A 23730-nucleotide genomic window follows, 5' to 3' on the forward strand; every position below is an offset into this window, starting at 1 on the left:
AAGCTTCCAACTTTTGCTCATTGTGACCCACGGTATCAGCTTGTGTGTGTAAAACATTAAAACAAGAAGAACTATTAATGAGAGGGAAAGCGAACCTGGCAGCACAGCCCTTCCAGGGTAGTAGCCTGGTCACACTGGTGGTTTGTAGAGCCCGCTCTGATCTAGGAGGTACAACTCAGATCAGCAAACAAAGGGCAAACTCTGATATCAGTTCAATTAGTCACAGTTCACAGAGTCAATGTCACGCCTCCCTCACTGGCTGCCTTAACCACGTTGAGGGCAATTTAATAGGTCACTGCACTAATCTGGGGAGGTCAAATAAACAGCACTAGCAGCTGACCACCAGGGGGCACCAGATAATCAGTACACGCCTACATGCATTTCTCCATCTGGGAAAAAGAAGTGGATGAACCTGTGTGTGTGTGTGTGTGTGTGTGTGTGAGGTCACTTCCTGGTCGGGTTTGAGAAACGGCGCTGGAAAGTTGGCAGCGTTCCCAGAAGCGGGGCCTCATGGGTGTGATCCATTCGGCGTTCCCACCCAGGAAAACTGGATGTCTGACAGAGACCAGGCCTGGAACAGAGCCTCCGGCATCCCCCCCCGCCCCCCGCCCCCGCCCGCCCCACCCCCCCGCGCTCCGCCCGCCCGCCCCCGCCACCCCGCCCCCCCCCTCCGCCCCTCCAGATGTGGGAGAACAGAATGCGCAGTCACAGTTATCTCACCCACACGGCCATGGCTGCTTTAACATTGAATTTATTCATTTATTAAAAAAAAAAAAAAAAAAAAAACTAAATAAATGACATTAGCATACAAGCTTTTTTTGCGTACCTCTGTTAGTGTTTAGGATTGTACCGATTTTACAAAGGCAGGGTGCTACGGAAAAGCTATTGCACACACAACATTCAGAACATTACACACATACATGTTACACACGTGATATAGGTATAATACGAGGCATTCTTTGTCCACAGGGTTACATGGATAGGTACACTGCAATAGAACATAAATGTATGCATGTATGTATTTCTGCTAATGGTAAATGGGTGAGTTGGTGGGTGTTTGATTTTTGTAGTGCGGGGGGTAATGTGTGTAGTAAACGTGTGTGTGCGCGTGTGTGTGTGTGTTCGGGAAACGGAAGAATAGTAGTAAGTTTTGGTTTTCTGAAAGTTGTCTTTAGAAATGAATTTGATCTCTTCACTCATATCTGAAATGCTGTTCTGGTATTTCAGTCAGGTTGTGTGTGCATGCGTGTGTGTGCGTGCGTGCATGTGCGTGTGTGTGCGTGTGTGTGTGTTTGGGAAGGGGCTGAACAATAACGGTGGCATGAAAGTCGTCTTTGGAAATTAATTTGATCTGTTCACTCAAATACGCTCTGAAATGCTGTTTTGGTATTTCAGTCAGTTTGTGTGTGCATGCATGTGTGTGAGTGTGTGTGTGTGTGTGTATGTTCAGTAATCAATCAATACTCCAATACTCAATAATACTGCCAATACTGGAGCTCAGGCTCCCAACACTTCATACTTCCCCTCTTCCTCCTGCAACAGGTTTTTTAACTGCGCTCAGACACAGGTAACAGACACTGGGTCACCGTGCCTTAAACACAGGAGTCTGGGGAGGATCACATTAGTACCCAATAGTGGAGAAAAAAAAAAAACACACACACACACACACATAAGTCTAAATACAAGAGTCAGGATTTCATGCAGTACATTGAAGCAGGGTAATACAGTGTGTGTGTTTATAGTGGAGCGTACCACTGCAGTCTGTCCCTCTCACCCGAGTCCAGGCTGACAAGCTCCCAGGGTCAGTCTCTGTGCAGTCATGCGTCGCCGTGGAAATCATCACGTTTCCCACGTTCACGCGCAAGTGCAATTTCATAAGTTTGGCTCTGTGAAAACTTTACACTGACGTATAAAACCAGGCAAAAAAAAGAGTTCTGTCCAAGATCACTCACACCGGCACTGTTCTGGGCACGCAGACTGCAGTCGTTGCTAAAGTCAGTGACCAGGTGCATTGTGGGATCTCCTTTGTCTTTGTGATATGACACCGATTTCATCTATTTTCATTTACTACCTCAGAATTCAGCAAGGTAACTGCAAAGTTACCCAGCTAAGATTGTGAATTCACTTAGCGGTGACAGCGAATGCATTTGGCTATGATTGTGAAATCACAGAGGAATGATCATGAATGCATTTGGCTATGATTGTGAAATCACAGAGGAATGATCATGAATGCACTGGGGGGATGATTGTGCAATCACAAAGGAACGATCATGAATTCACTGAGTGGATGATTGTGAAATCACAGAGGAATGATGATGAATTCACTGGGTGGATGATTGTGAAATCACAGAGGAATGATGATGAATTCACGCAGTGGATCATCGTGAAATCACAGAGGAATGATGATGAATTCACTGGGTGGATGATTGTGAAATCACAGAGGAATGATCATGAATGCACTGGGTGGATGATTGTGAAATCACAGAGGAATGATCATGAATGCACTGGGTGGACGACAGTGAAATCATAAAAGAACGGCAAGCGAATGCCGTCGCGCGGGGACCGCAGACTCGCTCAGGATTGGCTGCTGACGCACTCGCCTCGCATCGCGGACACACTCGGCTGTGACTGTGAACACACTCGGCTGTGACTGAACACACTCGGCTGCGACTGAACACACTCGGCTGCGACTGAACACACTCGGCTGTGACTGAACACACTCGGCTGTGACTGAACACACTCGGCTGTGACTGTGAACACACTCCCACCCCTCCCTCCCCCTCACCCCCCCCCGCCTCAGACGCTGGTACAGTCCTGCATGATGGGCGTGGACTGCTGCTCCTGCTTGTGGGTGCAGTGCTCCATGGAGCTGGTGCTCTTGAGGGGCAGCAGGCAGGGGTGGGCGGTCTGGCCGCAGTGCAGCAGCCCCCAGCAGCAGAGCACGCGCAGGAACTCGCGCCGCATGTCCTTGCTCCGCAGCGTGTAGATGAGCGGGTTGAGCGCCGAGTTGAGCGTGGCCAGGCCGAAGAAGACGTCGGCGTGGGAGAGCACGGGGCAGGACGCCATGTCGCACGACGTGTCCAGCAGCAGCACGCTGAAGGCGGGCAGCCAGCACACGATGAACACGCCCATCACGATGGTGACCGTCTTCAGCAGGGCGTACGCCGGCGAGCTGGCCGCCTCCTGCTGGCTGTGGCGCACGATCAGGTAGATGCGCACGTAGAGGATGACGATGGACAGCAGGATGGCGCTGAAGATGGTCACCACGAAGAAGATGTAGCGGGTGGAGTAGAGCGGCAGCACGGTGGAGCACTCGTGCAGCGCGTCCATGCAGTTCCAGCCCATGATGGGCAGCCCCCCCAGCACCACCGAGGTGGCCCAGCAGGTGCCGATCAGCAGGAACATGCGGCACGTCTTGTTGGAGCCGTACACCTTCACCTTGGTGATAGCGATGTAGCGCTCGATGGCGATGGCCAGCAGGCTGAAGACGGAGGCGGCCAGGGCGATGAAGGCCGTGCCCTCGCGGATGAACCACTGCACGGGCACCAGCCGGAACGTCCGCGGGCCCGACAGGAAGATGTTGGCGATGTAGGCGGAGCCGGCCAGCAGGTCGGAGAAGGCCAGGTTGCCGATGAAGAAGAACATGGCGGAGTGGAACTTCTTGTTGCGGAAGACGGCGACGAGCACCAGCAGGTTCTCCAGGATGATGATGCCGCAGATGAGCACGAAGAAGACGTTGAGGCCGCTGAGGCCGGCGTCGCTGTCCATGCGCACCTGCAGCTCCCTCTGCGTCAGGTTCTTGGCCAGGCGGTAGTGCACCTGGATCACCGACTGGTTGTAGTACTGCTGGTACTTGGAGTTCCTCATGGCAGGGGCGTGCGCGCACGGGGTCATTCACACGGCTGGCGGTGGGGGGTGGGGCCGGGAGGCCACGCCCATTCCAATATCACACCTCAGCAGCCAATTGGGTCGGTCGGGGGCGTGGTCAGGGGCGGGGTTACTGTCAGGAAACAGAACAGAACAGGAAAAAAAAAAAAAAGAGCGTTACATGATCAGCTAGCAAGCGATTAATACAGATCTGAGGACGGGGCAGGAGACAGAGAATGGAGAACAGGGCATTCCGTTGTGAAATCAAGAGCGCCCTGACGTGACCGTTTCATAAAGAATCCTCACACAGAGGAAGGATGTTTGGCAAGGTTTCACAACCGAGCTCCGTTTGTTTGAAGTACAAACCTTTCTAAGTGTTTGAACTTACCCAGGTGGGGAAAAACAACAGCTAGGGTGTCATATGAAAGCCACATGCTTGTGCGCTCAGCGACATGCGATCTCACGCACAACAAAACACACATTATCGGTCATATCGCCTTCCAGGGTGACCTACGCCCTTCATTCAGAGAAGGTCAGGAAAAAAAGGTCCCGTTTCAATTAAATGAGCTGTGCTTTTACAATACAGGTTAAACAGCGATAGAAAAAAGGCTGATTGGTGTCTGTTTGGAGAAGAGGATGCTGGGAGACTGTGGCTGCGGTCTGCAGACTCCTGAAGAACAGTCAGCAGAAACATGCTGATCACAGGAAACGAGGCCCAAAATTAGACTGAGCGTGCAGCCGTCACTTCTCCCAGTGCTGAGCTTGCATTCACCGAGACCTCTGCACTGAACACGCGCTGACCTGCGCACTGAACACGCGCTGATCTACGCACTGAACACACTGACCTCTGCACTGAACACACTGACCTGCGCAGTGAACACACACTGACCTACACACTGAACACGCGCTGATCTACGCACTGAGCACATGCTAACCCGCACACTGAACACACACTGACCTACACACTGAACACGCGCTGAACCACACACTGAACACACACTGACCTGCGTACTGAACACACGCTGAGCACACGCTAACCTGCAGAACGAGCGCACACGCTGACCTGCCCACTAAGCACACGCTGAACTGCACACTGAACACACAATGACCTGCGCACTGAACACACAATGACCCGTCACCAACCAAGGAAAAGCAATTCCAAGGGTAACTCCAGCTCTTGAACGAGCCACCGCCAGCTTGTCCTGTGTCTCCGCTCTCTCTGGGCTTGTTCCGCCACTGCCATTGCAGCAGCTAGCTAGCTAGCTAGCAACAAACACCCTGCTGAAATCCCACACCACAGGCTCTACCCACCGCTCCGCACACACAAAGAAAGCCACGCCCAGAAACATCCCAAACACATTTCGGAATAACAGACGCAGGTAAAAGGTGCACAGCGTTTTGGCGAAGCTGCATAAAGACAGAGTATCGGCAGCGCATCACAGATACGCCTCGGCGCGGTTATTTCATAATGTTTTCCAGGTGGAAATCCTGCATAGCGTGCCTTCGTGCCTCTGAGCGCTGGATTTTTGCCCCTCAGGAATGTGGTCCGAATGCATGTCGAACACAGCCTGGGAGCCAGAGCGCGTGTTACTTTAGCGCTCAGGAATATTCGCTGCTCCCCCCCCCCCCCCTCGCCCCAACCCCCGCCCCACCCCCAAAGTACAAAATAAACTCATGGTCTATCACTCTCTCACACAGACACGCACACACACACCCACGCAGACACACAGACACGCACACACACACCCACGCACACAGACACGCACGCACACACACACACACGCACGCACACACATATGAAGACAAACGAACACGCAAGGCGGTGGAGTGGAGGTATTCGTCCCACTCGCACAAGCAGGCCCCATCTCAGCCTGGCTAGAGACGCTGTTCTCGCCCCGACGCAGAGTCCAGAGATAACGGGGGAATCCGCAACTCCGCCGCAGTCTGGAGCAGGCATTCCTCACCATTGTGCTCACCACCGCCCCCCCCCCTCCCCACACACACACAATGACCTCTACAAACTGCACAAAGAATCCCTCCCCAAACCTGTTCTGTCCTGTGCCAGGACCTGAAACATTCAATCAACCAGTCAATCAATCAATCAATCCGCAACAGATCACAAGCACAGCACTTCACTGTGGAATTTTCCAGGGGGAAAAAACTGCACACACACACACACACACACACACACACACACAAAATAAGTCTAGAAAGGAGGTATTTGAGCCAAACGTGGGGAAAACTGGAAACAAGGCGACTCCCCAAAGCCCTGAAAAACAAAATCAATATCCACCATCCTCACCAGGAATGGAACCTTTTGGCCAAGACTAGCATTTCACTGCTGAAAATCAATTTGTGTTTGTTTTCAGTACAAAGTACCATCGGTACAATCAAAAAAAGCTCCACAATAAGCTCCAGTCTATTATTCTGAGCACTGCTTCAGATCCACCACTGCTTCACACTGCCTGTCAAACAGCATGACATCCAGTCAGCCATTCACAGCAGGTTTGAGAGCATCAGTCCCAGCCCTGGAAAACAATGTTAACGGCCCAGTGACCAGTGACCAGCGAGCGCAACATCGATAAAGCACTAAATGTGAAAACCTACGGCAACCTGACACCATAATAAAAAGCATACATTAAAACAGCTAACATCCATATAAAACCATGAAGCATGCTTTTGCAATTCTGAAGCAACTGCGGGAGGAGGGGGGTAATGGAAGTGGGTCAGATGCGAGAAGTAAGTGAAGCCCAAAATAACACGAAGAAGGCATTCAACCGATGACACTTCGACGGAAATGTGGGACCACACAACACTTAAGAGCATCTGAGGACACACACGCGCACACACACAAAAACACGTAAACACACACACGCATTCAATTTCGCATACACACACACACACCAGCCCAGCTACGCTCCAACACACAGGTGCTACCATACAGGCCTAGCTGTTTTTTCGCACCAACAATAGCCAGCTGACAACTTCCTGCTACAGGAACTAATAACAATGTGTGAAGACTGCTGTCCTTTGGCCTCAGCACCACGACAGAGAGGATGTCACTCTGTCCAACATCACTTCCATTTTGCCCATAAACAGTCCATTTTTCCAGGTTACCAGGTTCACCGGCCTCACGTCCGCCAAAGCTATAAGCACGACGCATTTCCTTTGATTGAGAAGGTCAAAACCTACTCTGCCGCCAAACCTCGCCCTCTGCAAGTATCCACTAGCTCTTAACACAGCGCATTAAATGTGCGGACGACAAAGAACCAGGAGTTACGCTCCTCAAATCAAATCAAATCAAATCAAAATCACTGGAACACCGAATGACCTTGAAGGGATTCAATATTAAATAAAATAAAATAATATTAACACGTTCATGAACATCCACAATGCTCCTCCGGTGTATTGTGCTGCATTCACACCCCATATAAGGTGTTATAACAGTTTTTTGTTTCTTGCCGCAGCACAGCGCAGAAGCTAGCGAAGCGCTAGCGCCCGGTCGCCAAGTGTGGTTATAATGCTGACACTGCAGTGGGTGGAAATCGACTTGATGGCTTAGGTGTGTTTCTGCATCACCTTCACACCTTTTTTATTTTAAGACTAGCCACGAGACTTCATATTTTTTTTAATTAAAAAAAAAAAATGTTTTTAGATTTGTTTCTAGATGATTTCTCACTTTTGTACATTCATTTTCTAAAGTAAATTTACGTACACACAAATTGGCACCAGTCTACTCTAGCACTTTAGGGTCAACTCCACTTAGGGGTCTTTTTTTTTGCACTGGCTGGGTTTAGGGTGTGGAATGGGGCAGGGGGGGGACATACACCAACACTCAGAATACTTTTCCTGATTATATTGGCTGTGTTTTTCAGGGCAATGTGGTTATAAAACTTTGTCTCCTTGCACTGGAGTGTTCCTGTGAAAAGCAGAGTGTTTGTCTTCAGCAGCAGTTCAGTCAGGGTTGAGTCCTTTGGTGAGAACTGAACGCGGAGGTTCCAAGCGGAACACCAAGGGGCACGAGCACAAGTGCAGTCTGTTGCCTTGGAAACGTCGGCCTGTCACAGTGGAAGTGGATGCTACGTGAAAACCTGCCGGTCTGGTTTTGCCCGCTGACCCATCTCAATCGCCGCCTGCGCTGTGCTGCGTTCCATCCAGTCTGCAGTCATAGCAACTACGATCAGCCAGATCAGCTCACTTCCTGCTCTCCAGTCTGGGTGCACGCACGATGCTCTCCACATCGCTGACATGCTTCTGCACTCACATTTCAAAAACAAAAACAAAGGCTCATTTAAATGCGCACACTTGGGCACTGTTTTGAATTAGGCTACTCAGTTTCCATAGTGACTTCTCAAAAATAAGGCATAGGGCAGCAGTAAGGTTTCTCTCAGTGCCATAGGGCAGCAGTCAGGTTTCTCTCTGTGGCATAGGGCAGCAGTAAGGTTTCTCTCTGTGGCATAGGGCAGCAGTAAGGTTTCTCTCTGTGCCATAGGGCAGCAGTAAGGTCTCTCTCTGTGCCATAGGGCAGCAGTAAGGTCTCTCTCAGTGGTATAGGGCAGCAGTAAGGTTTCTCTCTGTGCCATAGGGCAGCAGTAAGGTTTCTCTCAGTGCCATAGGGCAGCAGTAAGGTTTCTCTCTGTGCCATAGGGCAGCAGTCAGGTTTCTCTCTGTGCCATAGGGCAGCAGTAAGGTTTCTCTCTGTGGCATAGGGCAGCAGTGAGGTTTCTCTCTGTGCCATAGGGCAGCAGTAAGGTTTCTCTCTGTGGCATAGGGCAGCAGTAAGGTTTCTCTCTGTGCCATAGGGCAGCAGTCAGGTTTCTCTCTGTGGCATAGGGCAGCAGTAAGGTTTCTCTCTGTGGCATAGGGCAGCAGTCAGGTTTCTCTCTGTGGCATAGGGCAGCAGTAAGGTTTCTCTCTGTGTCATAGGGCAGCAGTAAGGTTTCTCTCTGTGCCATAGGGCAGCAGTAAGGTTTCTCTCAGTGCCATAGGGCAGCAGTCAGGTTTCTCTCTGTGCTATAGGGCAGCAGTAAGGTTTCTCTCTGTGGCATAGGGCAGCAGTGAGGTTTCTCTCTGTGGCATAGGGCAGCAGTAAGGTTTCTCTCTGTGCCATAGGGTAGCAGTAAGGTTTCTCTCACTGTCATAGGGCAGCAGTAAGGTTTCTATCTGTGGCATAGGGCAGCAGTGAGGTTTCTCTCAGTGGCATAGGGCAGCAGTAAGGTTTCTCTCACTGCCGTAGGGCAGCAGTAAGGTTTCTCTCTGTACCATAGGGCAGCAATGAGGTTTCTTTCTCTCAGTGCTGTACGCTGCAAAGGCCAGTAAGTCAATCTTAGCAAGTATTTTATTCTTATATTTAGACTTAATTTTTTACTACAAAAAGATTACCAATGAGCTGAGACAGTTTGACTCATTTCAAGATTGCTCAGTGGGGTAAAACAATTTCACTCATCAAGCAAACAGGAACTTTGACCAAGAAAATATTTTCAACTTGAGAGAAAAAAATTAGATTTTAAGTCTCATTACAAGACTAAAACCACTTGAAGGTGCAGTATGTAAGTTTGTTGTAAGACCATTTTTATTCATACTTTGGAATACTTTAGTACTTGTCAGTATGTGAAGTTTCCTTCACATACTGACAGATACTAATAAATGAAACAAATTATATATATATATATATATATATATATTTATATATAAATGTATATAACTACAAGTATTTGTTGTTTATTGTATATAGTATATTGTGTTGCTTTGGCAACAATAGTTTAATTCCCACATATAAAGTCATAATGAAGCCATTTGGATTTGAATTTGAATTTAAATTCTCGTGAGAACGCGTGAGAGACAGGGAGCTGCGTGACGCCAGGAAGAAGCGAGATTGGTATCACAGGAAACGACGGGAGGTGTGAAATCTGCGGCGGCGGCCGAGCAGAAGCAGCTCGGCCCGTTTTCTGCCATGCTGCGGAAGCCGCTCTCTCAACCCGACGCGAGCAGCCCAACGGCGTGAAAGGTCAGCGCTCCCCTCCGCTCCGGTCCAGACGCCCTCCGCGTTTTAAAATGACAACAGCAGCGCCCCGTCCGCCCCCTGAAACCCAACCTGCAAAGCCACGCCCCTTTCACCTGATCTGGGCGCACAATGGCGCCAGGTGTTGCGTTGCCCTGGAAACACCTGATAAGCGCCAATTAGTGGGCGGGGTCACTCCTGTCCTTCTACCCTGTCAGAATTAATCCACCCAGACTCACAGAGCTCTACCTGCCCCCCTACAACCCCGCCTCCCCCAAATTAGTGGGCGGGGTCACTCCTGTCCTCTACCCTGTCAGAATTAATCCACCCAGACTCACAGAGCTTACCTACCCTAACCCCCAATAGGGGTCCCCCCTCACGCAAATCCACCGACCACAGAGCTACTGCCCCTACACCCCCCCCCAATTAGGGGGTGGGGTCACTCCTGTCCTTCTACCCTGTCAGAATTAATCCACCCAGACTCACAGAGCTCTACCTGCCCACTTATAACCCCGCCTCCCCCCATAATTAGGGGGTGGGGTCACCCCTGTCCTCTATCCTGTCAGAATTAATCCACCCAGACACACAGAGCTCTACCTGCCCCACCCCCCACCAGGGCAGGAAGATTACCTGACCACCCAACCTCCACCCACCAGAGAATCATCTGATTGGCATCAGCTGAACCTGAACAAAAACACCTGTTGTGTCGCCACGGCAGCACAACAACCACAAAGACACAAAACGGCATTTGCTTCTTTTGCTCAGCAGAATCACCGCAAGCGGTTGCTCTCCAACACTGGAGCTCTCCACAGCCGTGAGGCCTGCCCCCAATCGAATGCAACGCACTGTGCAGCTTGAGCCAGCCCACTCTGCACTGAGCACATAACACACCGTTCTCACATCCGCGCAGGAAGCTAACAAAGCGCCACCTTTAACTAGCAAAGAGAAAAAATAGCATGACAAAAGAGAAAGACTTCCCCTTTAATCAGGAAGGTTTTTATGAGTCAACTGTCATCGCTTATCTGAGACCATTTCACAACCAGAATTGAGCTACAACAACCCGAAAGGTCATGCCAGCCCAGAAGAAAATGTATTAGGAGGAGGCCAGTGGCACTCAGAGCTGTGTCTTGACTGCAAACGACCGAAATCCAATCGAATACTATTATTAATAGAAACGCATTAAACCAGCGCTGGCAGACGAAAAAAAAACTACCACTCAGACATTACCATGGGCTGTTCCTCCGATTCCTGCTCACCAAAAGGAGGAGGCTGAGACGTGTGTGAGACGTGAGGAGTTCTGTGAGGCGTTAAGAGACCGATGTGTGCGCTGTGTGTGCAACTCTTGCAGTCACTCGAACTGTGGCGGGCCATGATAAACCACAAAATCAGCACTGTGCACCTCAGGTCCCCTACAAGGAGGCGGAGCCACTCCTCCTGGTTCTGAAGGAAGGGATAAACGTGGGTGGATCTGCCCTACCTCACGGGAAAGAAGGCACTCTCCATTATTCGTGTAACTGACATTATCGCGCAGAGGGGAAGTAAGGCTCGAGTGGACTGCAACACAAGCTATCTCTATCTCAGTCTGTGTTCCTTGTTTAAGGTTCAAATGACAGTTGGTAAGCTGAAACATTTTTAAAAAGTGTAAAAATAGAGCTGAGCCACCCCTTAGAGTCTCCTAAATATCCTTGTGCACCGAAGCAGTGTTCCCCACCAATACACCCTTTGTGTGTGTGTGTGTGTGTGTGTGTGTGTGTGTGTGTGTGTGTGTGTGTACATGCAGAGTTGAGTGGCTCAGTTAGCAAAGGCACTCACCAGGAGAATAGTTTTGGCCCTAGAGTGACTCACTCAGTAAAGGCTCAGTGACTGACCAACTGTCAGTAAAGGCTCCGTGACTGACTGACTTGGTCAGTAAAGGCTCAGTGACTGACCAGCTCTCAGTAAAGGCTCAGTGACTGACCAACTATCAGTAAAGGCTCAGTGACTGAATGGCTCGGTCAGTAAAGGCTCAGTGACTGACCAACTATCAGTAAAGGCTCAGTGACTGACCAACTGTCAGTAAAGGCTCAGTGACTGAATGGCTCGGTCAGTAAAGGCTCAGTGACTGACCAACTATCAGTAAAGGCTCAGTGACTGACCAACTGCCAGTAAAGGCTCAGTTTCTGACTGACTCTGCCAGTAAAGGCTCAGTGACTGACCAACTGTCAGTAAAGGCTCAGTGACTGACTAACTTGGTCAGTAAAGGCTCAGTGACTGACCAGCTCTCAGTAAAGGCTCAGTGACTGACCAACTGTCAGTAAAGGCTCAGTGACTGAATGGCTCGGTCAGTAAAGGCTCAGTGACTGACCAACTATCAGTAAAGGCTCAGTGACTGACCAACTGCCAGTAAAGGCTCAGTTTCTGACTGACTCTGCCAGTAAAGGCTCAGTGACTGACCAACTGTCAATAAAGGCTCCATGACTGACTTACTGACTCGGTCAGTAAAAGCTCAGTGACTGACCAACTGTGAGTAAAGGCTCAGTGACTGACTGACTTGGTCAGTAAAGGCTCAGTGACTGACTGACTTGGTCAGTAAAGGCTCAGTGACTGACTGACTGGGTCAGTAAAGGCTCAGTGACTGACTGACTTGGTCAGTAAAGGCTCCGTGACTGACTGACTCGGTCAGTAAAGGCACTCACCACCAAAGGCTCTCAAAAAGGTGCGCTTTCACGCAAAGAAACACGTGACATTGTATCCACCAATCCAGTGGCTTCTCTTGCTCACACAGCCAAGGACTATCGGGTATTTTACCAGGTTGACTGCGTTGCGCAAATGAAAAATCAAATGGTACTAGAGAATCAGTGAGCGTGTAGCTAATTTATGAGCTTATCTACCCTGAAACCGCACGCAGTGTAGCAAGCGTGTCTTATCAGGCTGGCGTCGATGGGTGTTCAGTGATGGCTCGCCCTGCAGGCCAAACCTCTTCACCTCATCAACCAACCGTACAGCCCAGCCTTCCACCCACGGCCCCCCCCCCCCAAAATACCGCCACGCACACGCACACACAAATACACACATACACAATACACACATTTACATAGACAAAGAAACAGACACACACACACACACACACAGAAACAGACAGACAGACAGACACACACAAAAATATACACAGAGAGACAGACACACACACACAAATATACATAGACAAAGAAACAAGACACACATACACACACGATCACAGGTACACACACTGCACACAACTCAGACAGCAACACACACACAAACACACAGCCACGACACGCCACACACCAAAACTAGCAAACGCCCACACACGACACGCTCACGCACACAAGCTCACACACACAGCTCACACACAACGCCACAGCCACACACAGCCACACACACAGCTACACGCACACACACACACGCTCACACACACGCTCACACAAATGCCCACACACACTCTCACGCACACAAGCTCACACACACGCTCACGCACACGCTCACACAAACGCCCACACACACGCTCACGCACACACGCTCACACACACACTAAAACACAGTTCTCGGAGAGGTGCCCAAACGGGCGGATTTGCAGACGAAACGCGAGCAGAAAGGACAGCAGCACAGAAGCAGAGCCTCAAATCCCCCAGCTAATACAGACGCAGACCCACCGTTTGCTTACTCTACAAACACAAAGCCCTGAGTAACTCTATTGTGTAAATAAGAAGTTTTGGGTCAGATAAATCGGGCTCCAACATTTTCTCGAACGCACCGTCAACTGGTCTTCTTTCCCACTCCCCAGTTATTAATAAAAACTACGTCCTATCTTTTTATATTATTATTACCTTGTTTTATCTTGTATGTTTGAGCTCCGCTCAGGCAGTGCGCCTGAATTTCGTTGTACGCACCAGTACAATGACAATAAAGAAATTCAAATTCTTCTTCTCTTCTATTTGGACATTTGTAGTCACACGCAATCAAGATAACCAACTTACAGCTTCAGTCGACCAATTGGCTCACAGTGGCAGGTGCTTAGTCCAGGTTGCAAAGACATAGCTTTCCAAGAAAAAAAAAAAGTTTGATTTCATTCTTTTAAAAATCATCAACAGTACAATATAACTGTAACATATTTTTTTTTTCTTGATCTTACAATGACATAAAGTACCGCTGTACATCCAGTGGTAGTCGTTATTTCTGCAAACAAATCATTCAACAAATTATTTCTTAGGCAATATGATAGCATGCATCATCATGACTAAACAGCATATCTGAATCTGAGGGAGAGGGAAAGAGGAGAGAGAGAGAGAGCGAGGGGGAGAGAGAGAGAGAGAGAGAGAGAGAGAGAATGTCTGTGTCACACATCTGACGCACAAACTCTGAAAAGCAGTCTACCACAAAGACATACAGGAAACATTTCAGGCAAAAGCTTAAAACTCACATGCACACATGCACATGTACATACATGCACACACATGCATGCACACACACACACACACACACACACACACACACACACACACACACAGGGAGTGGAGTAAGATATCAGTTCCACTTCTACAAGCAAACAACATAAAACACACACATGTACACACACATACACACACACACGTACACACATGTACACACACACACACACACAGAAACATCCATTCCTGTCCTAACACAGACTGGGACCTATACTGTGCAGGCTTCAGGACACAAGCCTGTCACAGTCTAGCCGAAACTTGTGCACTCTGTTACATGTATTAGTTAACAGACACATATTAAAAAATTACACAATGTGGTTTAGTAATAAACAGCTATTACCACATTTATGCAAGCTAGTAAATATTAATGAGGAAAATTAATAATTTTTACCCCTTTACCTTTACAATACCGGGGGCGGGGGGGGGGCATTACATAATTAGTCAGCTAGCTAACAATACATCGCCTGTAACCCAACAACAAATCCATGCATACTCAACTAGAAATGATATTTTGCAATACTCCAAGTCAATTAGTTTCAATTCCGTTTGCATTATTTGCATATTACTGTCACTGTTAGCTTTGTTGCCACGAACCTATGAAAAACCTTTTGGCAACACTCCTCGGAGACTGGTGCAGCTAATTCAATGCTCGCGCTTCTGAGGGAAACAAAGGCCGGTGCTGGTGGATAAATGACTTGTGCTTGGACCCTCGCATTGCTGCTTGCAGCTACTGTACATATTAACACGCAATTACTCAATACAAGTGAGTTTTTAGAGCCTTTTAGTGAAAATACCAGATTGCTAACCGTGTCCAAAAGAGTTCCTGTCCGTCACCTCTGCTGACAAAGAGCTTATAATGATGCAGTAGCAGGGCTGTATGAAGCTGCTTGAACAGGCTATAAAAAAAGAGTAGGCCTACTCGTACTGGTAACTTGGGAAGTACGTAAAAGTTTCTTGCTCAATGATTTCTAAAGCCATTTTGTAACACAGCCACATTCATTCGCAAGCGCGTGCGTGCACACACACACAAACACACAAATAAAAGAGACAAACACACACTGTCACTCACTCTCTCTCTCTCACACACACACTCACAGAGACATGCAGTCTCACCATCTCTCTCACACACGCATGCACGCAGTCACACTCATCAACAAAGATCTTCTCAGAGATGTGCAAAGGGGTGGATTTGTCAAAAAAAAGAAAATAATAATTTAAAATAGAATTTAAATCGCCTATCGCTCAGTCGCTGACCACATAAACACACAGCCTGCAAGCGAGCAGCAGTACCACTTCCTGTATGACAGACTAGTGTTCTGGAAATGTTCAACTTTAACATTAATGAGGCTTTCAGACTAAAGCTGCAAGAGGGCAAAGAGACAGCTTTACCTGCAGTATTAAGCGGCTTCTCTTACACTGTCAATACATTTTCATAGTAAAGTACATTACTGGCATGACACCGCACAGGTGAAAATCTAGACAAAAAGACAAAAAAATATAAGTACGTATCATTCAGATGATTTTTTTTTTTTTTTTTTAAATAAACGGACTCTTATTAGAGGTGGAGGGCATTCGAAAAAAAAGTATGAAACGAGCTCATTTGTCTCAGGACACTTGTATTGACAGAAAGAATCAACCCAAAGCAAACACCATCTCTAATTCTGCCCCAGAAGCAGCTCAAGGGTTCAGAATGTAAGTTTCCTTAAAACACTTTTGTTATATTTGGTATAACTTCCTTCCATAATTTCGACAGACATCAATAAATGATAAGGCTCCAAAAAAACAAAAAAAGCAGCCCCTGACTGCCCCAGGATCAGCCACTCAATGTCACCGCGCATGAATCTTAACAGCCAATCAGGACAGCTCTCAGCAAGCAGGCCAATAAGGACAGCTCTCAGCCTGTCAATCATGTTGCAAGTTTACAGTGCTGTCAGAGCAGGCTACACAGCTAAAAGCTGAGCTAAGGTACCGCAGTGCAGTAAGTTTGGTTTCTCCAAACTTACTGCACCTTCAAGGCAAACGTTGTCCCCAAGTTCGACCATGTCAGAGTGGACAGAAGAGGTATTAGTCATAGACACCATCACCTATGTAAATATAGAGAAACATAGCACTCTGCGACATTCACATGCACATTACCACAAATGTATTATATACAGTGAGAGCTATAATGTCTGAGACAAAGACATATATATATATTTTTTTTTTTTTTGGCTCTGTACGCCACGATTTTAGATTTGTAATCAAAGAATTCACATATGGTTACAGTGCACATTGTCAGCTTTTATTTAAGGGCATTTTTATACATTTTGGTTTCGCAATGTAGAAATTACAGCACTTTTTATCAACAGTCCCCCCCATTTCAGGGCATCATAATGTTTGGGGCAAATGATGTCACAGACCCACCCACCGTATATATGTGTATATATGTACACGTGCATGTTTTGATGGAGGGGGTCACACAGTAGCTCAAACTGTAGAGGCTTGTTGGATACACCCAGACAATCAGGTTGGATGACAGTAGAGGAACAAAAGCACGCCCTTTCACACCATTCTAACACGACTGGTGTGAACAGACAGTCATCACCGCAACCTGAGCACCAGTTATCAGCCACACGGCATCACGTCATGACCGCACTGATCAAACACATCCTCTGTACCTGACCATTGCAATTAGCCACACATTACCGCAACATGACCGCACTGATTAAACACATCCTCTCTACACGACCATTGCGATTAGCCACACATTACCGTAACATGACCGCACTGATTAAACACATCCTCTCTACCTGACCACTGCGATTAGCCACACATTACCGCAATATGACCGCACTGATTAAACACATCCTCTCTACCTGACCATTGCGATTAGCCACACATTACCGCAACATGACCGCACTGATTAAACACATCCTGGCTACACAACCATTGCGATTAGCCACACATTACCGCAACATGACCGCACTGATTAAACACATCCTCTGTACACGACCATTGCGAATAGCCACACATTACCGCAACATGACCGCACTGATTAAACACATCCTCTCTACCTGACCATTGCGATTAGCCACACATTACCGCAACATGACCGCACTGATTAAACACATCCTCTCTACCTGACCATTGCGATTAGCCACACATTACCGCAACATGACCGCACTGATTAAACACATCCTGGCTACACAACCATTGCGATTAGCCACACATTACCGCAACATGACCGCACTGATTAAACACATCCTCTCTACCTGACCATTGCGATTAGCCACACATTACCGCAACATGACCGCACTGATTAAACACATCCTCTCTACAGGACCATTGCGATTAGACACACATTACCGTAACATGACCGCAGTGACTGGCAGAAGAAAACTCTTCCTGTCTTTTCACATGAATCTGTCCAGCAACCCAGACAGACCAGGGCGAGTGCGCATGTTTACGCGCATGCATGCGTTCGGGCCTGTTCCACAGTTACAGCGAACAGATTGCATCACTGCCGTGCTGAACAGTGAGCGGTTAAAGCATTAGGGACATCTAATAAAAACTGGTTTTAAATCTGGGGCATCCCACACATTTTGTTTAAAGTCACGAGGGACGGAGCTCTGCGCTCTCTCGGCATAAATATTTACAATACACATCAATAAAAATACATTATAAAAAAAGCACAGGATCAACAACGTCTGGTTAGATGAGAACTGTGCGTGTGTGTGCGAAATATACAATAGAGCTCTTCCCAGATCTTGGCGATCAGACTGAAGCTGTGTTGTGACTTGCACCGAAGCTCGGGGTTTATTCCAGAAGGCAGTTCGGGTTGCCATGGTTGCCACGCCCAGATTAAGTGTTTTTCAGAAGAGAGAGAGAGCTTTTCTGCCAGGTCTGCATGTACAATCCTGATGGCCCTCAGCACCACAGGCTATCTGCAGCAACATTGCCAAAACACCTTCTCAAGTGCAGACAGCGCAAAACCGAGGCAGCAATCACAGTGCACTGCACGGCTGGGAGTGGACTCGAGTTTGACTGCCGGTCAGGTCTGATAGGTCTGATTGTGATAAAGTGCTCTGTTTGTAAGTACACCCTGTCTTCACAGGGTCACCGTCCATCCGCCATAACCACGTTGCGAAGCAGCTTCTGTGCACGCGCGCCCCTGGACAAAACAAGCAGGCTAGCCGGAGGCAAGGTCATTACCCACAATCCCGCTCTCTTATACTGACAGGGCCATTACACACAATCGGTCTCTGTGAGAAAGGGATAAATTCCTCTTTCTCTCTCTCCATGCAGACAGAGCGATTACCCACAATTCCTCTGTACGCTGAAGCGTGGTGGGTGCCATGTTTAAAGTCTTCGGTCTTGCAGGAGGGGACAGAACTCACAATGGTCTGGGGTCGGTGCAGATGCAGTGAATGTTTTTCGTGTCCTCACATGCACTCACGAGGACATCGTGACAGCACAGAAAAAAAAACAGACCTTTACAGATCCAATACTACTACTACGGCCACAGGGCCTCGGGGCTTTAATCGGCCTTCCCTTACTTTGGTTCTGTATATGGGGCAGGTGACGCACGGGATTTCCGCCTTGCTTGCTTCTCCTTTCACTGCCGGTGAGTGTGTCCCCATCCCCACACAGGACCATGGCCGGGGCCAACCCCCCTTTCCTGGAGTCCAGTTCCCACAGAGAACTGGCGTTTATTTATTTACACATTCCTTTATTCGACTGGGCTTCTCACGCCACTTCAGTACACATCTTGTTCCAGTGTCCAGTTACACCGTTGACCACCACGCACGACGCTGAGGCATTGTGGGAAATGTCACAGCCAAGGAGACATGGTGGTTGTGGGACATGTAGTTCCTGACTAGTGTGTTGTGGGAAATGTAGTGTCGGACTGGTGCAGTGTGGAAACTGTGGCAACTGGCTGGAGCATGGTGCAAACCGTGGGGTCTGGCTGGTGAATTCCAGGAAATGCCGTCTATGGCTGATATAATAAAATTCTCGAGAAGTTGTGAAAATGATATTTTCAGTTCCACAAATACAAGTTTTAAAAGCAGTGGAGCCAGTTAGTGGGAAACACACAACACACACACAGACACACAGAAATGTCATTTCTTACTTTCAGTATCCTCACAACTGTGTGTGAGCGCAAGTGTGTGTGTGTCCATTCAGACAAAGCAGGCAGGATTTCTTTCACAAAGGGGTCTCACTGGGCACCCTACTGCTCCACCCTTGCACACCATCCAACAACAGGATATTCATTCAGCACTTGCCTGCTACACTCCACTCTGTCCTGGGATGGTGCAGATCTGCAGAGAAGCGTGCCATTCTCAACACTGTGTTGTCCATAGCTGCCTTGTTTTAACTGATGCACAGAGCCTTGTTTCATTAGTGCCCAGCTGGTCGAATTCAGACCACTTACAGAAGCATTACAGACCAGGAGGAAAGGCATAAATGACTACCACACAGGGACGCACGTGCGCGCACTAACTGTCTTTTTCACACCCATTGCCTTGTCTTCATTGTTTCTCTTTCATACACGCACACTGTCCGTCTCTCTCAGTGACACCATCGTTCTGCTGCGCCCCCCCCCCCAATCACATGCACTTTTCCACAAACACACCCACCCATTCTTAGTCAAGTTCCCCACTACATCACTGCCGTTTTGTCGACCGTGATGTAGGAACACGAGGTTTTTGAATTATGGCACTTGTCAAATTTGAATACAGATTCAAGGCAGGGTGTTGTAGTACCAGGGTGGGCCTGACCCTCGCGGCTTATCTGTCCACTTTCCATGATTTCAGTAGCTGCTAACCGTAGTTTCCAATAGCATCGGCTTTGAGACTTGCTTACGCGCTTTGTCTCCGCGCGCTGCTGGAGAACACGAACGCCTACAGCGCGGATATACACTCCGTCTAATGGTATAATGGAGGCTTTGTCTTTCATTAATACATTCTTTAAGCACAAAGCGACCACCACAGCGGTGCATGAGAACATCTCCTCAACATCCGAAAACCCAAAACAGCGGGATCCGTATTAAGCCAGCTACACCACCGAGAGGGACACGCTGTGAGGCTGCCAGGGGCCCCCTTATGTCGCCAATGACAATTCCCAGCCACAATACACAATGATCCGCCACCCGCACCCGCCTGTTAATGTTTAACATTCCACGTTAGCAATTATCTTCGGTTCTTTCTTACGCTTAAAACACACGTTGTTTATCGCAGAGCTGTGATATTGTTTAGTAACGAGGTATGATGCGTTCACCCAGAAACAAAAGCGAACCCAGCAGTCCACTCCCAACTTTCAAATATTCAGTTCAACGTTCAGCCGATCATTGTATTTCGTTGATGTACGCTTAGCACGAGTGTGTTACTGTAGATATTCCACACGATCCTGGTTTGCTGATAAGCTTTGTAGCTAGCATTGAAATAATGAACAAGACGGGCCCCATTAAGACAACCTTTCCATTGTGACAATGATGATCCACAGCGATACGTTGTTTTGTTTGGGAAAATACTTTCAAGTTGGCGAAATAAGCACGAGATATACTATACATTTTAAGGGAAAATGCCACGTTCATACAGTCGGTTAATCTAGTAATAACTAATCAATACACAAAAAAAAACACGTTATCCTTTGACTGCTGGCTGACGCTCGTATCCGCTTGATAACACTTCTATAGGACTTACCCCATGTGCGTTGTGAAACAGCAAAGACAGTCCCGTCCTGTGAGTGAATGACATCAATGATCAGGTTTTCAAAGAGCTAGGCAGAGTTAGCTAGCTATGATGACTTATTCTTCTGTGTATTTGAAGTTCACTTAGATGGCAAGCCAGTATGTAGGATACGGTCTTTCAGGTATCCAAATGACGTTAATATTACTCAGAACTTCGGCGGAGTTTCTTGTTCAACCATCGGTAGATCCACAGAACACGCTGGTCACTCGTCTCCAACTGATCTTCGAAGGTCTTTCGATGTTGTCGATTAGAACACACAGGACAACGTAAGCTTTAAAAATGCGATTCTCTTGCTCCGACTCCCAAGACAAACTACTTTCTGTCGAACTCACTGAGCACAACAGCTACACGGACGTCAGCAGCACGGCGCATGCACCGTACGCAGACATACATAGGTAGTCCACACATACACACCTAAGATACACACACACACAAACACACACAGATACACGGACTCAGGAGTAGACACAAAAGATATCGGGCGTTGATCAGTCGTGTTTTTAAAAAAAGGCTACCATTTCTCTATTTTCTGTTAGAAAAATGAAAATACACCGGAGTTAAAATGCTATTTTAAAGTAGGTCTTTATATGTCTTTCAACCGGCGCCAAATGAGATCCAGATGTGTTTGTCATTTATTTAAATTCCATTTCTTCGTCCCCTTTTTAGAACTTGCGTCCATCGCTTCGAAGTCCCAAACTTTCCCGTAAAGCCCCGAGGCTCTGACTCTGCGCCTCTGGCGATTCTCCTTTCTTTAAAAGTTCTGCTTGCCATACAATAGGCTAATTTCTACATCGCTGTCTTGAAAGCCAGTGTGTAAACTACGCTGGCAGTGGCGGAGCTACCCGCGACATCGAAAGTCGTTAGCGGAATCACTGGCGACGGTTTTTTATGGCGGTTGTATTGCAGTTTAACCACAATGGAGAACTGAATTTAGCACCATATCGTGAGTATTATCTGAAGAAAAACACGTTTTCAACGTACAAAAATTCCAAGTTTTTCCACACATACAAAGCACTCTTATTCAAATTTATAAAATCTAAGCCTGTCATTAAAAGTAGTGATATCAATATTAGGCCAATTTACAAGAAACAATATTGGATATCTTAGCTCACACCAATTAAACTAGCTGTATTCCAAAGCAATGCTACCCAGTATTTCCTAAATTATTTCAAATAACATGACCCTGTGTTTTTTCATCTTAGCATCTTAAGAGAATGTGGTCATTCAAAGTGTATGCGTCCGATGAAAACATCAAATGGCGATCATTTAGGGTGGAATTAATGAGCAATTCAGCTGTGTTACACCTATATTGTTCACAAATTGTGTACACAAATAAGATTTTGTATTTAACATTGTTGAATAAATTATACTATTGTACTTATTTGGGGAAACTATTTGACCGACAAGCATAGTACATAACGAGAACAGGCCATTCAGCTCAATATTTCTATTTTTTTATTTATCTGTATTTATTTATTATTTATTGAACTGACATATTCAGCCCAAGTATTTTTTTTCTTGTAAGCCATTATGAGAGCCATTGTGCATTGATTACAGATAAGAAATAAAAAGCAACTACATTGTTTTCCACACAAATATTTATTATTATATTTTATTATTTTATATTGTTTAACTTTGACTTCAATAGGTTTTGAATCTTGAACAGCCTTATTACCAAAACTATATGCTATATTACTTATTATATATAGTCCATTTAATGAACAAAAATAAAAACTTGTCCTCAGTATTCCTCTTTCGCAAGTTATATTTACCACAATTATTAATTGTGTGAAATAACAATTTCTTCCTCACCACAAAAATCACGTCTACCTGATTAACACTTCTTTATAATAAACAGGCTACTATTTAGTCCAGTGTGACCAAGTCTTATTCTCAAAATAACATTATCCTCTTTCCTGTTTTCCCCATCCACCCCTTATATTCCCAACCAGTGGATTAATGGAAAATAAATGGCGACTTTTACTTCCTATATTTCATTCCATGTCACCTTTTTAGTACGACTTTTTAACCATTTAGCCTCTGATTTACTAATCATTTTAATCTATTTCTCGTGACTTCGATGCCTGTTTTGCACAAGTATCTGCTATCTCATTGTCAATTACTGTTTCGTCGCTACGGGATTTCTTTTTTCATAAAAAGACATAGCCTAGCTGCGATAGATTGGCGGCCTGTCCAGGGTGTATTCCTGCCTCTCGCCCAATGCATGCTGGGATAGGCTCCAGCACCCTCCGCGACCCTGCTTAGGATAAGCGGGTATAGATAATGGATGGATGGATCGACATAGCCTAGTTTATCTAGTCGTCAGTATAAAAAAACGGTGGTTAGCTTGCTAGTTCCCTCTCATTTCCAGAACATTGCAAATGAAGTGGCTCCAGAGTTACACACACACTTCTATATATGTATCCATTTTGTGTGTGTATCCGATGTTTTTACTGGCTGATGTAACCAAATGTCCAATGTGGTGACATATTCTTTGGGCCTGGAGTATTTGTGATGATGTAAATGGCAAAAAAAAAAAAAAAGGAAGAAGAAGAAGGAAAAAACGTGAAATCCCGTAAGTTCGGGGTTTTACTGTGTGGAGATGTGACCTGCTCAAGTTCAAGCAAATACCTCTGAAGTCATTGGACAGGGCTTCATCCTCCAGCAAGACAATGATCCCAGT

The 23730-nt window shown here is 47.0% G+C and overlaps 1 protein-coding gene across 3 annotated transcripts; it reads right to left on the bottom strand.

The window, feature by feature from the left end:
• Positions 1-735: 735 nt before the first annotated feature.
• s1pr2 (sphingosine-1-phosphate receptor 2) lies at positions 736-21909 on the bottom strand. 3 transcript variants are annotated; one of them, XR_010326499.1, is made up of 3 exons: positions 21000-21909; positions 2701-4000; positions 736-2664 (listed from the first exon to the last, which is right to left on the bottom strand). XR_010326499.1 is itself a non-coding variant. In XM_064314199.1 (2 exons), exon 2 carries the CDS (start codon positions 3892-3894, stop codon positions 2797-2799), a length of 1098 nt encoding a protein of 365 aa, XP_064170269.1. In that variant the 5' UTR covers positions 3895-4000; positions 21000-21909; the 3' UTR covers positions 736-2796. The 3 variants fall into 3 exon arrangements, 2 of the variants coding, with proteins under 2 accessions (XP_064170269.1, XP_064170270.1); XM_064314199.1 differs by having other exon boundaries at positions 736-4000; XM_064314200.1 differs by lacking the exon at positions 21000-21909 and adding an exon at positions 13842-14292 and having other exon boundaries at positions 736-4000.
• Positions 21910-23730: the final 1821 nt, after the last annotated feature.

The sequence above is a fragment of the Anguilla rostrata genome, chromosome 17 (assembly GCF_018555375.3).
Source record: "Anguilla rostrata isolate EN2019 chromosome 17, ASM1855537v3, whole genome shotgun sequence".
In the NCBI taxonomy this organism is placed as follows: Eukaryota; Metazoa; Chordata; class Actinopteri; order Anguilliformes; family Anguillidae; genus Anguilla; species Anguilla rostrata.